The sequence below is a fragment of the Ceratotherium simum genome, chromosome 26, assembly GCF_057802395.1.
Source record: "Ceratotherium simum simum isolate JZ-2026a chromosome 26, ASM5780239v1, whole genome shotgun sequence".
Taxonomy (NCBI): Eukaryota; Metazoa; Chordata; class Mammalia; order Perissodactyla; family Rhinocerotidae; genus Ceratotherium; species Ceratotherium simum.
The window spans coordinates 12,738,066-12,750,880 of record NC_141925.1 but is presented as its reverse complement, the minus strand read 5'-3'; the positions used below and the strand labels follow the sequence as shown (position 1 = coordinate 12,750,880).

The window sequence follows — 12,815 nt, the reverse complement described above, 5'->3', positions numbered from 1 at the left end:
TCATGATTGGATTGAGGATATATAGTTTTGGCAAGAACACCATAGGTGTTGACCTTGGCCACTTGGTTAATGTGGTGTCTGCTGGATTTGTGCACTATAAAGTTACTATTTTTCCCTTTATGGTTAATAAATATCTTGGGGGGCTGGCGTGGTGGCGTAGCAGTTAAGTTTGTCTGCCCCCACTTTGGCAGCCTGGGGTTTGCAGGTTCAGATCCCGGGCATGGACTGATGCACCACTTGTCAAGCCATGCCGTGGCAGCGTCCCATATAAAGTAGAGGAAGATGGGCACAAGATGTTAGCCCAGGGCCAGTCTTCCTCAGCTAAAAGAGGAGGATTGGCATGGATGTTAGCTCAGGGCTAATCTTCCTCAATAAATAAATAAATAGGTAAATAGATAGATAGATATTTATATATATATATATCTTGAAAGTATGAGTATATATCTTGGAAGAGATACTTTGAGACTATGAAAATCCTATTTTCCTCAAACCTTTGCCCACGAATACAGCATCTATTGGTGGATCTTGCCTGCCGCCATTATTACTGTGGCGTTCTGATGGCGCGTTTGATTCCCTCTTTCTTTCTACATCCGTTCTTGGAATTCTTCTATAAGGAAGAGCTGTCCCTTCTCCCCTGTTTATGTAATCATTTTCTAATGTAGCTGAGTATGGACTCAGGGACATTTATTTTATTCTACAGATTATAATCTAGTATTGTTTATTTTGTTGCTCACATTGCACCACCTTTGGTGGTTGGAGCTTCTTCAGTTTGGCTCCTGTGTCCTTTGAACAAGTCCCCAGCCTTTTGTGAGCAACTCCTTATTTTCCTGCAACGCAAGGTGTTCCAGACTCATCTTGTATTTTCCCTGCCTCAGCTCTAGAGTGGACAGAGCTGAGAATGATGCATGTGTATAACCATGCATATAGTATACACACATTTCTGTGTCTGTCTGTCATATATATATATAAAACCATGCCTTTATACTGATAGCTCAGATTCCAGTTCAATACCACAGGGTGTATTTCAGTCTCCTCTCTTTTCTTATTCGTAACTTCTTTCTCCAGCAGTGGGAAATCCAGTTCTTATGATTTGCATTATATGTACTTGTTTAAATCTTTTATACATGTAAAGAAGTTTCAGAATTACTACCCCTGCCCTGTGAGCAGTGCATTTAGTGACTAGTCTATAGCATTTATGTGCAGCTCTTTTTGTCTTTAGCCTTACACTATCTAGTCAAGATGCTGATTTCATAGTTCTTTTCTTCCCAGGCTCCTTCAGTGTGGTTATGGGATTCATTTGTAATACAGTTGGGTTTGCCTTGAGTGCTTGTATTCCATTTTGGGTTCCCTCCAGATCTTTTCTGTGGTTTCAATCAATTCTTAGTATCTTAGAATTGTATAGGTATTCAGAAGGTTCACAAACACAGAGCCAAAAGGACAGCTTGTCTGTAGAGTTGGGAGATTTTGTGTAGAATTATTTATGTCAAAGAATTGTGTATAGCCCTGTGAGTCAAGGAGTGTTACTCTCAAGGTCCACTGGGATCTGAGTAAAAAGCTCCACTGTAGTGACCTGATGCTTTACGTTAAAAACCGTGTCACCTGGCTAGCTAAATCCAAGTTGATGTTCCATTTTGGTAGTTTAATTTTTATCAAAATGGAGTAACTTATTGCACACATATTGTGCTTTAGTTGGTTGAAAAGTGATGAGTTTCATTGGAAATGGTATTTAATTAAGAACATGCCCCATGAATTTTGACATAGGTGATGAAGGAAATAATTGAAAAATTCTGTTTAATATAGTTAGAAATTAGTTGTTTTTACCTTTTAGCATTGTTATGAATGTATGACAATAAACGAGTTGTTTTAAAGAATACACTTCTAAAATAGATATCTGGAGTTTGTTCGCAGATTATTTGATGGTTCAAGGTACTTAGCGTTCAGTTACTTTTCTAACTTGAGCTCTTCAATAAAAATTTTATTATTTCTGATTCTTTTTTTTTTTTTAACTTTATTTTTATTTATTTTTTCCCCCCAAAGCCCCAGTAGATAGTTGTATGTCATAGTTGCACATCCTTCTAGTTGCTGTATGTGGGACGCGGCCTCAGCATGGCCTGACAAGCGGTGCCTCAGTGCGCGCCCGGGATCCGAACCTGGGCCACCAGCAGCGGAGCGCGTGCACTTAACCACTAAGCCACGGGGCCGGCCCCTATTTCTGATTCTTGAGGGTGGCAAGATGAAGAAAAATCAGAGAAAAAGATAATGAAATAAAAATCACTTGGAGCTTTTACTTTGCATTCTGGATTTAACACCACAAAATTTAAGAGAAATGAAGCCAGCCCTAATTTATTTATTTGCGTATATTTATACCTTTTTTTTTTAACGTCGAGAAGTGAGGTTAATAGAAAATTCTCGTGGAATCTGAGCCATACATTTCACTCACAAGCCCCAATATGGTTTTGTACCTGGAAGTCTTTTTCCTAACCTTGACTTTCTTTAGGGAAAACTTGTTATTGGACACAATATGCTCTTGGATGTCATGCACACAGTTCATCAGTTCTACTGCCCTCTGCCTGCGGTAAGTGACTGTTCAGCCTGTGTTAAAAATTCACAATTCTTTATTACTGAGGAAGCGTTCTCACTTGGGTGCTGTTTCCTTGTATGCAGTATGTTCCCAAAGAGAGAGTCTCCCAAAGAGAGAATTTTCATGCGCTTGGTTGTACATTTTTGAAGAGATGTGCATACAAGCCATTTTAAGGGGTCTTCAGTCATCTGCCATTGCCAGAACAAGGTTAAACCTTCGTTTCATCTTGATGTCAGTGGTTTGCTCAGTTAGTGCTGGGCAGGGGTTCCCCAGCCACAGGTGTGGTCTTATAGTTGGTACTGCTGACATTAGACATAGCAGGGCCATTGAAGGTGAGTGGTGCTTTAGAGTCAGCTGAACTGGATCAGGTCCTAGAAAATTCTTGATTACCTCCTGCTAGGCTGCTTCGCTTAGATTCTCTGTTGACCCTGGTGTTTTTTCACTCTTGGAGCCAAGTCATCTCAGTGCACCAAAGCATGAGCTTCTTTGGTGGCACAGGAAAAGAGTTCCTCTTCTGTCTCTCTCTCTTCTGCTCCCTGAATCCCTCTCCTTTATTTTCACACCATAATTTCTGTCCTTTAGCGATTTCCCCAACTTTCATAACTTCAGCTGAAAACACCGACATCTTTTTTTTGTGTGTGTGTGTGAGGAAGCTCAGCCCTGAGCTAACATCCATGCCAATCCTCCTCTTTTTTTTTTTTTTTTTTTTTACTGAGGAAGACTGGCCCTGGGCTAACATCTCTGCCCATCTTCCTCCACTTTATATGGGAGTCTGCCACAGCATGGCCTGACAAGCAGTGCATCAGTGCGTGGCTGGGATCTGAACCCGGGCCGCTAACAGCAGAGCGTGCGCACTTAACCGCTACGCCACGGGGCCGGCCGCCACACTGACATCTTTATCTCCAACTGTGATCTCTCCTCAGATCCGAGTACACAGTTCATGCACCTGCTGACTCCACACATCTGCACCTGGATAGCCTTCAGACTAGGTGGTATTTAGAATGTCTCAAACGAAATATGTAACTTACACAACCTTTCTTTTCCTTCTTACTGTTTCTAAACCAGTCTCTTACTTTCTCTTGATTCCATTACTATAAATGATACCCAGTCACCAACACTATTTTTAGCGTCAGTTTGACTCTTCCTCTGTCCTCCAGATCCGGTCAGTTGCAAAATCTTGACAGTTTTATCTGCGTGCTGTTTATCACATCTGGATTGCAAGTAGCCTTGTTTATTAACTGGAGTTTAGTAAACTCCAGGCAGAACTCCCTGTCTCACTTGAACCTTTGTTTACTAAACAAGGTTTAAACAAGAGATTGCCTATCCTTTAAATAAGAGGTTGGCAAACTTTTTTTGTTAAGGGCCAGATAGTAAAATATTGGGCTTTCTGTGCTGTGCGACGTCTGTCACAACTCTCAACGCTGCCGTTGTAGCCCAAAAACTGCCACAGAATGCATAAACAAATGGGTATGGCTTTGTTCTCATAAAATTTTATTTAAAAAGTAGGCAGTGGGCCAGATTTGGCCTGCAGGCCATGGTTTGCCAACCCTTGCTTTAAACTGCCACTAGATTAATCTTTTATTACTTCTGGATTGGGAGATACCCACTTTAGAGTTCAGTCTCATTTATACGTCTGCAAAGCCTCAGTTACTTACGTTTCTTATGTGACATTGTTCCTTTAGCACCTTGATTATTGCCTTGGAAAAGTCCAGCACAGCCCAGCCACGAATACACTGGGGCTGTTGCTCCCTTTGTCCTATTTCTGCAAACTTAAGGTTCTCACAGCTTTTCCTGATAACTGTATCACCCTCTGGGACTCAAAGGCTTGTGAGTCTCAAACATGATGGGTACGAGTTTGCATTGTATAAATCTAAAGAGCTAATATTTATTTCACATCAGCCACTTCTTACAGGCCGAACAGACCAAAGTAGCGCTTCTCTCATGACTTTTTGACCTTTAAAGCAATGAAGTTATCAGTAAGGAAAGAGGAAAGTAAATTTAGTACTGTGTTTATAGGTGTTTTGAATACCAAACAGAGCTTGGCACATAGGAGGCATTAAATATTGATTTAACAAATGAGTATCTTCCACCAGTTTTATAATCTTCTGTTGTTTGGCTCTATTCACATCACTGACCCTTCTCAAAATTCTGAACTAATCCCATATTCTTTGTTTTTCTATATAGTTGACTCTTTTTAGCCTGGCATACCAAGCTTTCTATAATCTGGCCCAATGTTCTTGTGTAGTCTAGTCACTCGTTACTCTCCTTATTCTCAACCAGGCTCGTTTGTTCCCTGGAAAGTGCTTTGTGTTTTTTCTTGTGTGTGTTTTTGGTATATAATTTCCTCCAACTTGACTTGTCTCTAGCTTTTCTCAATGTTTGCTGTATGCACCTTTCCCTGTCTTACCAAGGTCCAGCTTATGCCTCTTGTCTGAAGTTTTCCCTGCCTGCTGCCTTGCCCAAGACGTGATTTCTCCTTTCCCTGAGCTCCCTCAGAGCTGTGTACCTCTTATGGTGCATAAATTGTGTTTTTACAACTTATCCCTCTCCTCCTTCTAGATGGTTGGCTCCATGGACAAGGAGCATAACGTTTTTGTTGTCTGTGTCTAAATGCATAGCATACACTCTGTATGTAAGCACTTAATAAATGTTCACTTGAATGAAACTAGTTTTGAATCAAATTCTAGTAGAAGAAGCATGTGATTTGTTGCCGAGTGAGAGGTGGGTTAGGGTAAGTTGTCTCATCCCTTGCTTTATTACTGAGGTGACCTGAGTAAGTTACTTAGCTTTTTTGTGTTCTGTCATTGTCAAAGGGAGAAAATGGTTTTCTTCCATCTGCTTTTAGAAGAAGTGATGAGAATAAATGAGAAAACATATTTAAAATTGTAGAGCTTTAATATGCACTGGTACCAAATTTTCCATTTAAAAGTATACTAAAGAATCCAAAGTTTGGAGCTGCCTTTTGGGGGAGAGTCTCTTCTCAAGAGTCTTCTTGGTACCTCAGCATGACCTTTTAGAAGGCATTGGTCTAGAACTCCGCTATCTGCTGGCCCTGGAAGTAGCCATAATTCTAATTTTTTCTTGCTTGTGAAGCTTTGTAATGGTACTGAGAGATTACAAACAGTCATTATTGCATTTTTGTTTGACTTAGCATTGAAACCACTTGTTCGTGTATTGTCCATTAATTTAACAATAGCCATTGAAAAGCTGGTAAATATTTCAGACTAGCTAAATACAGTCTGTATTTACAGGCTTGCAAAGCTAATTGGAAATGGCAGTTTCCTATGAAGCATGAATAACGCTGTAGAGACGTGTAGTTGGGAGGGGTCAGGAGTATGACTGCTCAGTCTAGCGTGGCAATTATGTATGTAAATAAGTTAATTCAAAATGAGAGCACTCTCATTTCAGCTTTAGACTTCCTGATCAAAGTAGACTTGGGAAATGAATTGTCTAATTGAGGCACTCGATATTGGTGCCACTTTAGCAGTTTTCTGAGTAGTTAAAGCAGGAATAATGTGTGTATTGAAAAGTCTGTGTTTTAGTGGCCATTTTAACCAACATTTCAAAGGTGCTCCCAGTAAAGGTATAGTCTAGTTTACACTATTTCCATTTCCTATATAAACCATTTTATTTAAATAACTCTGCTAGCCTCACCATTATGAATTTGTCTAATAGAGCAATTACTGTAAGTTTTCTATATATAATAGAAACCTTTCTCCTGCCTCCTATTTCAGGCATACAATGCTTAAATTTGTCTATTTTGGTTATGCAAAGGTTTTATTTCGTGATTCCCAATCAGTGAGAAATTGGGAAGATTTTTAAAAAGTATTAACTAGAAATGGGTCTGGCAATTTAGCTTAAAGGGGCTTGTGTGAAGTATCAGAGTTTGTTTGTGAAGAGAGCTATGGAACTTGAAATATTTATGTTTGTTTTTAAGTTTGGAGCTGCCTTTTGTGAGCGTATTAGTAAAATTGTAACAAGTCATTCTCTTGTTTTTTAGGACTTAAATGAGTTTAAGGAGATGACAACATGTGTTTTCCCCAGGTAAGCTTTCTTTGAGGATTTGTCTTCCATTTGCAACAGTCATCATGGCATATATAATACAAATAGGTATGTAGTAATTTATTAAAACCATTAGATTGTGAATATAATCCAGTTGATATAACCTGGGAAATTTTTTAATAGCCCCAAGTTTGTGATGGTTTGCTTTTATAATTGGTGATTGGTTTTGTCACTCCATTAAAAATCAAAGTTTTAACTGAGAGTGAAAATAGGTAGCAGCTCCTTTTTTCTCATCCCACACACATCCTGCTGTCTGAAGAACTGGTGAAGTTTTCTTGAGTTGGCTCTTGTCTTTCTTGTATGTTGGATATAGTCATGCACCACACAATGACGTTTGGTCAATGATGGACCACATATGTGGCGGTGGTCCCGTAAGATTAGTACCATATAGCCTAGACGTGTAGTAGGCTCTACCATCTTGGTTTGTGTAAGTACTGGAGGGGAGGAAGAAATTTTCCTCTGCTCTTCTAGGTTCTTCTGGCTGGTCTAAGAATTAGTTGACGTGATACAGTTTAACAGGAGAAAAACAAAAGTTTAATAATATGTATACATGGGAGAAACACAGGAAAACTAAATAACTCACCAAAATGGCTGGAGCCTTCACCTTAAATACTGTCCTCAGCTAAAGACAAAAGAAGATGTTTGAGGAGTGGGGAGAGTCAGGGACTTCAAAGGAAAAAAGGCAATTCACAGGTAGGTGAAAAGGAGCAAATTTGGAACACAAATATTTGGTTACACAGAAACAGAAGAACATAGAGGGGAGCCCAACAAACAGGCTTTTCTAGGTTCCTCCCAGTCTACCACCTAGTTCGTGTTATGCTGAGGTGATAGCTCGCTTCCTGAGACAGATTTTTTTGTTTGAATTCTGTTCGGCAGTTAAGGAGGAGGTAACAAGAAAAACTTGCTGAATCTTTTGTTTCTTAAAAATAATCAGCCTAAAATAATCCTCACGTTAAAGAGACATTTGGGGATGGCAAGTTTTGTTCCCCTTCAGTACATTCTGTGATGTTTCCGTGACGAAATGACCTAATGACTCATTTCTCAGAACGTGTCCTCATTGTTAAGTACCGCATGACTACGTATCTTGTCACAGTGAACTGTCCAGTTGAGAGTATTCTGTATTCAGTCAACTGTCTAGCTAGAGATATTTTTCCTCAACTTTAAGTCAGTGCCTTTACCTGTTAGTATTTTCCACAGTTAACATTGCGTGTTAGTTCTGATATGTCATGTCCGCTAGATCACATGCCAGCTATGTGGAGCCTACAGAGCAAGCGTCTGCGTTTGAGAACCCATTTGAAAGGGGACGGGCATGGTAGCGGAGCAGTTGCTCTTTCAGCTGGGTTATTTCTGTCCTGTTATCTACAATGTTCACATTTATGTGAAAAGAAACAGTTTTCGTATTAGTGTCTCTCTCTTTTAGTATTCCGATATCTGCAATAGAGTAGTAAGGAATAACAACAATAGCATGAAACTACCAAGTGCAGATTTTGACCCTCCAGGAATTTATATCGTACAAGTCTGGGTAGTGGTAGTAGATGGCAACAGCTTGGGAATGTTAGACCTGCAGCAGTATTTGAACCGTGTAAACCATATGAGGATATTTGACTTACCCTAGAGATTGACATAGCCCGCACCCTCTCAGGGTACAAGCAAGTCTAGAACTTGTGCTCTGAGTGTGGCAGGGTGTGGACTCTCCCACAGCCTCTTGATGAAGTTCCTGGTTGAGGAGACTGAGTCCCCACTCTAATGTAGCAGAGATGCCAGCACTAGGTCAGAATGGCCAATGTGCTTAATTCCCCTGTCCACTTTTAAGACACTAGGCTATTCGTTTGAGTAAAATATATTTTGAACATTGATGTACATTTTGTTTATCTTATTAAAAATTCTTTTGTCTTTAGACTTTTGGATACTAAATTGATGGCCAGCACACAACCTTTTAAGGTATTTAAAAATTTTGAATATCACTGATAAGCTATATTTTTGAAACTTTCTGAATTGCTCACTAAGAGCTTTAGACTTCTAGTGTATTTAAATGTAATTTTTAAATACATCCCCCAAAAAAGGAAAGAATGAAAATGAAAAAAAAATTGGAAAAAGGCTATAAATAAATATATCAAAATGTGAATAAGCAGTTGTCTTTGGGTGGTAGAATTATGGGTTTTTTATCTTTTATTTTTTGAATGTAAGCTTTCTAATATTGAAATACATAATGTATTTTTGAATACATTACACATGCACACTTCATTTCTTTACTTATTTTCTATATTTGCTAATATAAGATATATTTTCTAATCAAGAAAATTCAGGTGAAAGTATAATCATTTGCTATTTTGTGAAGTGACTTTATATAACTGAGTGAAACGAATGCGAGAAGAGTATAGCTTTCTGGCCAAAGGTCTGTAGATATTTAACACATCTGTAAAAACCTTTCATATGGTTGTACTTTCCATATGGTGAAAATTAAACTCAACTTCTGTGTTTCTGTAAAGAACACAAGGGGGCAGTATGAGATGCTTTTTTTTTTTTTTTGGTCCTGACATTCAGTGAATCTCTTTAATACGTGTTGCGCTGAGATGATAAGGGCTCATAATTCTCTGCTTGCCGGTTGACAGGATATCATTAACAACACATCCCTTGCGGAATTGGAAAAGCGGTTAAAAGAGACACCTTTCAACCCTCCTAAAGTTGGTAAGAATATAAAATGATCCTGAAAACCTCCAAATTTTCTGTGATAATTATTGATGTATATTGTAGCAGAAAGGTGAAACTGGTCTAGAAACTCTATTGCAGATTTATAGATTTTGGCTAAGTTAACTTGCTCAAGCCCTGTGTCGAATTACTGTTTTCTGAATAAAGGTGGTCTTCTAATCCTACATTTATTTTATGTTAATAGAGTTGGGTAGTCTGTTCATTGAGAAGTTTAGCAATTAAAGCTTCAGGGCTTTTATTTCCTAATGCTTGGAATTCTCCCAAAACTTAATGTGCCCTCCTTTTTTATGGTGCATTGTTTAAGCAGAGACAAAGAGTAGGTGATTAATTGCCAGGGGTAGAATGGAAATATACTTTTTGTCTCAGAAAAGCCCAAGAACTGGGTTTACAGTGGAGGAAGGAGAGTCTCCACCCCTGCCTCCTTCAGAGCTGCCTTAGGAGTGGGAGCAGCACTGAGGAAAACCAGAAGTAAGGAGGAATGTTTCTCAGGGGTGGAGATGTTTTGCATGTCTGGCCATGCCCCCTACTCAGGTATTTGGTGAACCTTCCAGGTGTTACTTCCTTGGTTCCTGTTAGCCTGATTGTGCTGCTGATACTGTAATGGTAGCTGTAGCTTGCAAACTTCTGAAGACGGTATAGGACTAATGGTTCAGAAATTGACAATGGAAGGTACTAAATCAGGCAAGATAACACTTATTTGCTTCCGTTTCTGGGTAATAGATCAAAAAAGGAATTAAGAAAAGGAGTGGGAGGAGAGAAAACCTCGACCTTTTCTATAACAGTATAATGGAAATAATTGATTTTGGAAATATGTGTTTCAGCCTGTGGTAGAGAATATTACTTAGTTGGCTATCATGTTAAAAGACATTTTTTAAGCTTAAAGTCTAAAATATTTAATACTTAGGAGGTTAAGGAATTCTTGCTTGAAGGGCATTGTATTGACCTAAAAACAATTACAGCCTTTTCATTGTTAATTTCCATTCATGCTTTTGATTCTGTTGAATCCTTTTTGATATTCATTTCCAGAATGGTTCTAGGAAATAATTATTTGTGAGTTATAGTTTTATCCTATTATTTCCATATAATATTCTGGTATCTGGTAGAGAATTTACTCTAAAGCAGGTCACTCTTCTCAGATGTTACCCTCTCAGCATCTGTATAAAGCAGTGTGACAAAAGAATCATGTTATAAAATGGTCTCTCCTATGAAGTGGCCCCATGTTCCAAATGCAGCATTACAGCAAGTTCTGATGTATTTTTGGAGTCAGTTGTGCTTTCATCTTTAGATCTGTAAGCTTGGAAACATAGAAGAGGACACTATTGAATTGAGCTGCCAATATTGATTGGAGTCTTTTTTGGCGGGGAGGGTGACTTGGGTATTTATAGATAACAGTGACTAGACGTTTACCTTGTACCAAGCGCTGTGTAAGAGCTTTACTTACATTAGCTCATCTGATTCTCACAAAAGCCTAATGAGGGAGGTTTGATTGTCATCTCCATTCCACCAGAATGGAGGCCCAGAGGTGAAGTGACTTGCCCGAGATCACATAGCAAATAAGTGATGGAGCAAAGACTCAAACTCAGACAGCAGGCTCCAGAGTCCATTTTGTTAATCGTTACTCTGAAATACCTGTTGTGTCTCGATGTTATCATTATCTATAAGAGAAGAAGCTCCTTTTTGTGACTTTAGGAAGCAATCAGAAGAGGAATCATTGTCGTAGGGTGAGTCATGCATGGTCGTAAATAGCACCCACCAGTGTGCAACGAGGAGGCCTGCGCAGAGTCTTTGGTAATGTATGTAACGGAGGCATTTCTCTAGTCTAAACCAAAGCCCTCGTTTTCCATGACTCTGATATCTCATATTATAAAGTCTTGTGTGGAGAGAATTAAGAAATAGCTTTTCTCCTGCTTATTTAGGATATTTTAGCAGTACAAACTAAGGCAGTTTGGATTTGGTAGGGCAGCGTGCTTCCCAATATTCGTGATTTGTGATGTCTCTTGGGAAAACTGTTTTTTCTTTTTTCTGTTTAGAAAGTGCAGAAGGTTTTCCAAGTTATGACACAGCTTCTGAACAGCTCCACGAGGCAGGCTATGATGCTTATATCACAGGACTGTGTTTCATCTCCATGGCAAACTACCTAGGTACTCACTATACGTGTTCCTGTCTACCGTGCAGTGGTCTAGAGTGGGTCTCACCTGTCTGCCGTTTCCCTGGGACCCACTCACCCAGTTAGAAGTGGGAGGGTTTTGAGGTTGGAGTCGGAGGAGATTGGGGTGAGGGGATGGAGAGTACATAGGAGGAACCGTTGACACTTAACCTGTGGCATGGTATTTGGCCCACGTGAGCACCTTTTACCCCTGCTGAACCATACTGTTGATTTAAATATATTTTTGCCTGAACTTGCAGGCTTTGTCTGTTTGACTGTATATAATCCTCTGCTTCTTTTCTTCATTAGGTTCTTTTCTTAGTCCTCCAAAAATTCATGTGTCTGCCAGATCAAAACTCATTGAACCTTTTTTTAACAAGTAAGTAATCAGAGGGTCCCATTCCCCAAGTTGTCTCTCTGTGGAAGAGCCAGTACTGGGGACGTCAGTTAGGGGTGATTGGGAGGCGCAGTGCATTTTTAGATAAAATATTTCTCATCTCTAGAGACTCAGATTTTTTTGAAAATAGAAATTGACCTCTGGGGAAATAATTTCTTAAATATATTGGCTTAAAAAAAAAAGAAAAGAAAACATTGCCAAAGGTAGTGCATCTCTTCTAAGACACAGAGGTGGTGGTTTTGGAAATTAAATTACCTACGAGAGAGAGAGAGAGAGAATACACAGTTAGACCTAACTTACCCCTAACAAACTTTACATGTGAGATTCTTTCTAAGATGTTGGTTACACAAATGGCTTTTAAGATAGTCTGTGGAGAAGTTCTAATTGTCATCCCGAGCCCTTATCTGAATGGATCCGATGAAGTAAAATCTTGCTCATGTACCTTCATTGTTGGAAGAAGTCAGTGTGATTTCAGGAGAAGTCTAAGTGAATTTTCAAAGACTCTCAAGATTATTACTTCAAAGTGTGATTTGTGCTTTCTTGGCACAGTCGAGACTAAAGTTATGGATATGATCCTCAAGCAGACCACAGCTTGGCTCTGTGCCAGAGCCCTAAACCTTCGTCTTTACCCCAACTCTCTTAGCAGGGTTGGTTCTAGGAGATTCTGGGCAAGCCAGACAGAACAAGGCAGCCCACATCGATCACTACCACTGAGAGAGTGAACCATTTCACTCTTGGGCTGGTTACATCATTTCCTTACATTACATGCAGCACTTTACAATCCTATCAGTGCTTTACCAAGTAAGAATACTGTCTCCTTCAGATGCCTGTATAAATACTAGTATCACAGCGCTTGTACTTAGGTGACAGCCTGCAGAGACAGATGTTAATTCCAAACATCTGGATTCCTACGGGTTCGG

The 12,815-nt window shown here is 39.4% G+C and overlaps 1 protein-coding gene across 4 annotated transcripts in view; it reads left to right on the top strand.

Moving 5' to 3' along the window:
- Positions 1-12,815, top strand: part of PARN (poly(A)-specific ribonuclease) — a 153,361-nt gene that overhangs the window by 23,320 nt on the left and 117,226 nt on the right. For all 4 annotated transcript variants that reach the window (XM_087416990.1, XM_087416991.1, XM_004441852.3 and 1 more), the window contains 6 exons: positions 2,498-2,575; positions 6,582-6,625; positions 8,542-8,584; positions 9,256-9,331; positions 11,383-11,493; positions 11,808-11,877. In XM_087416990.1, the coding sequence (XP_087273116.1) occupies positions 2,498-2,575; positions 6,582-6,625; positions 8,542-8,584; positions 9,256-9,331; positions 11,383-11,493; positions 11,808-11,877 (422 nt within the window). The remainder of the gene's footprint in view (positions 1-2,497; positions 2,576-6,581; positions 6,626-8,541; positions 8,585-9,255; positions 9,332-11,382; positions 11,494-11,807; positions 11,878-12,815) is intronic.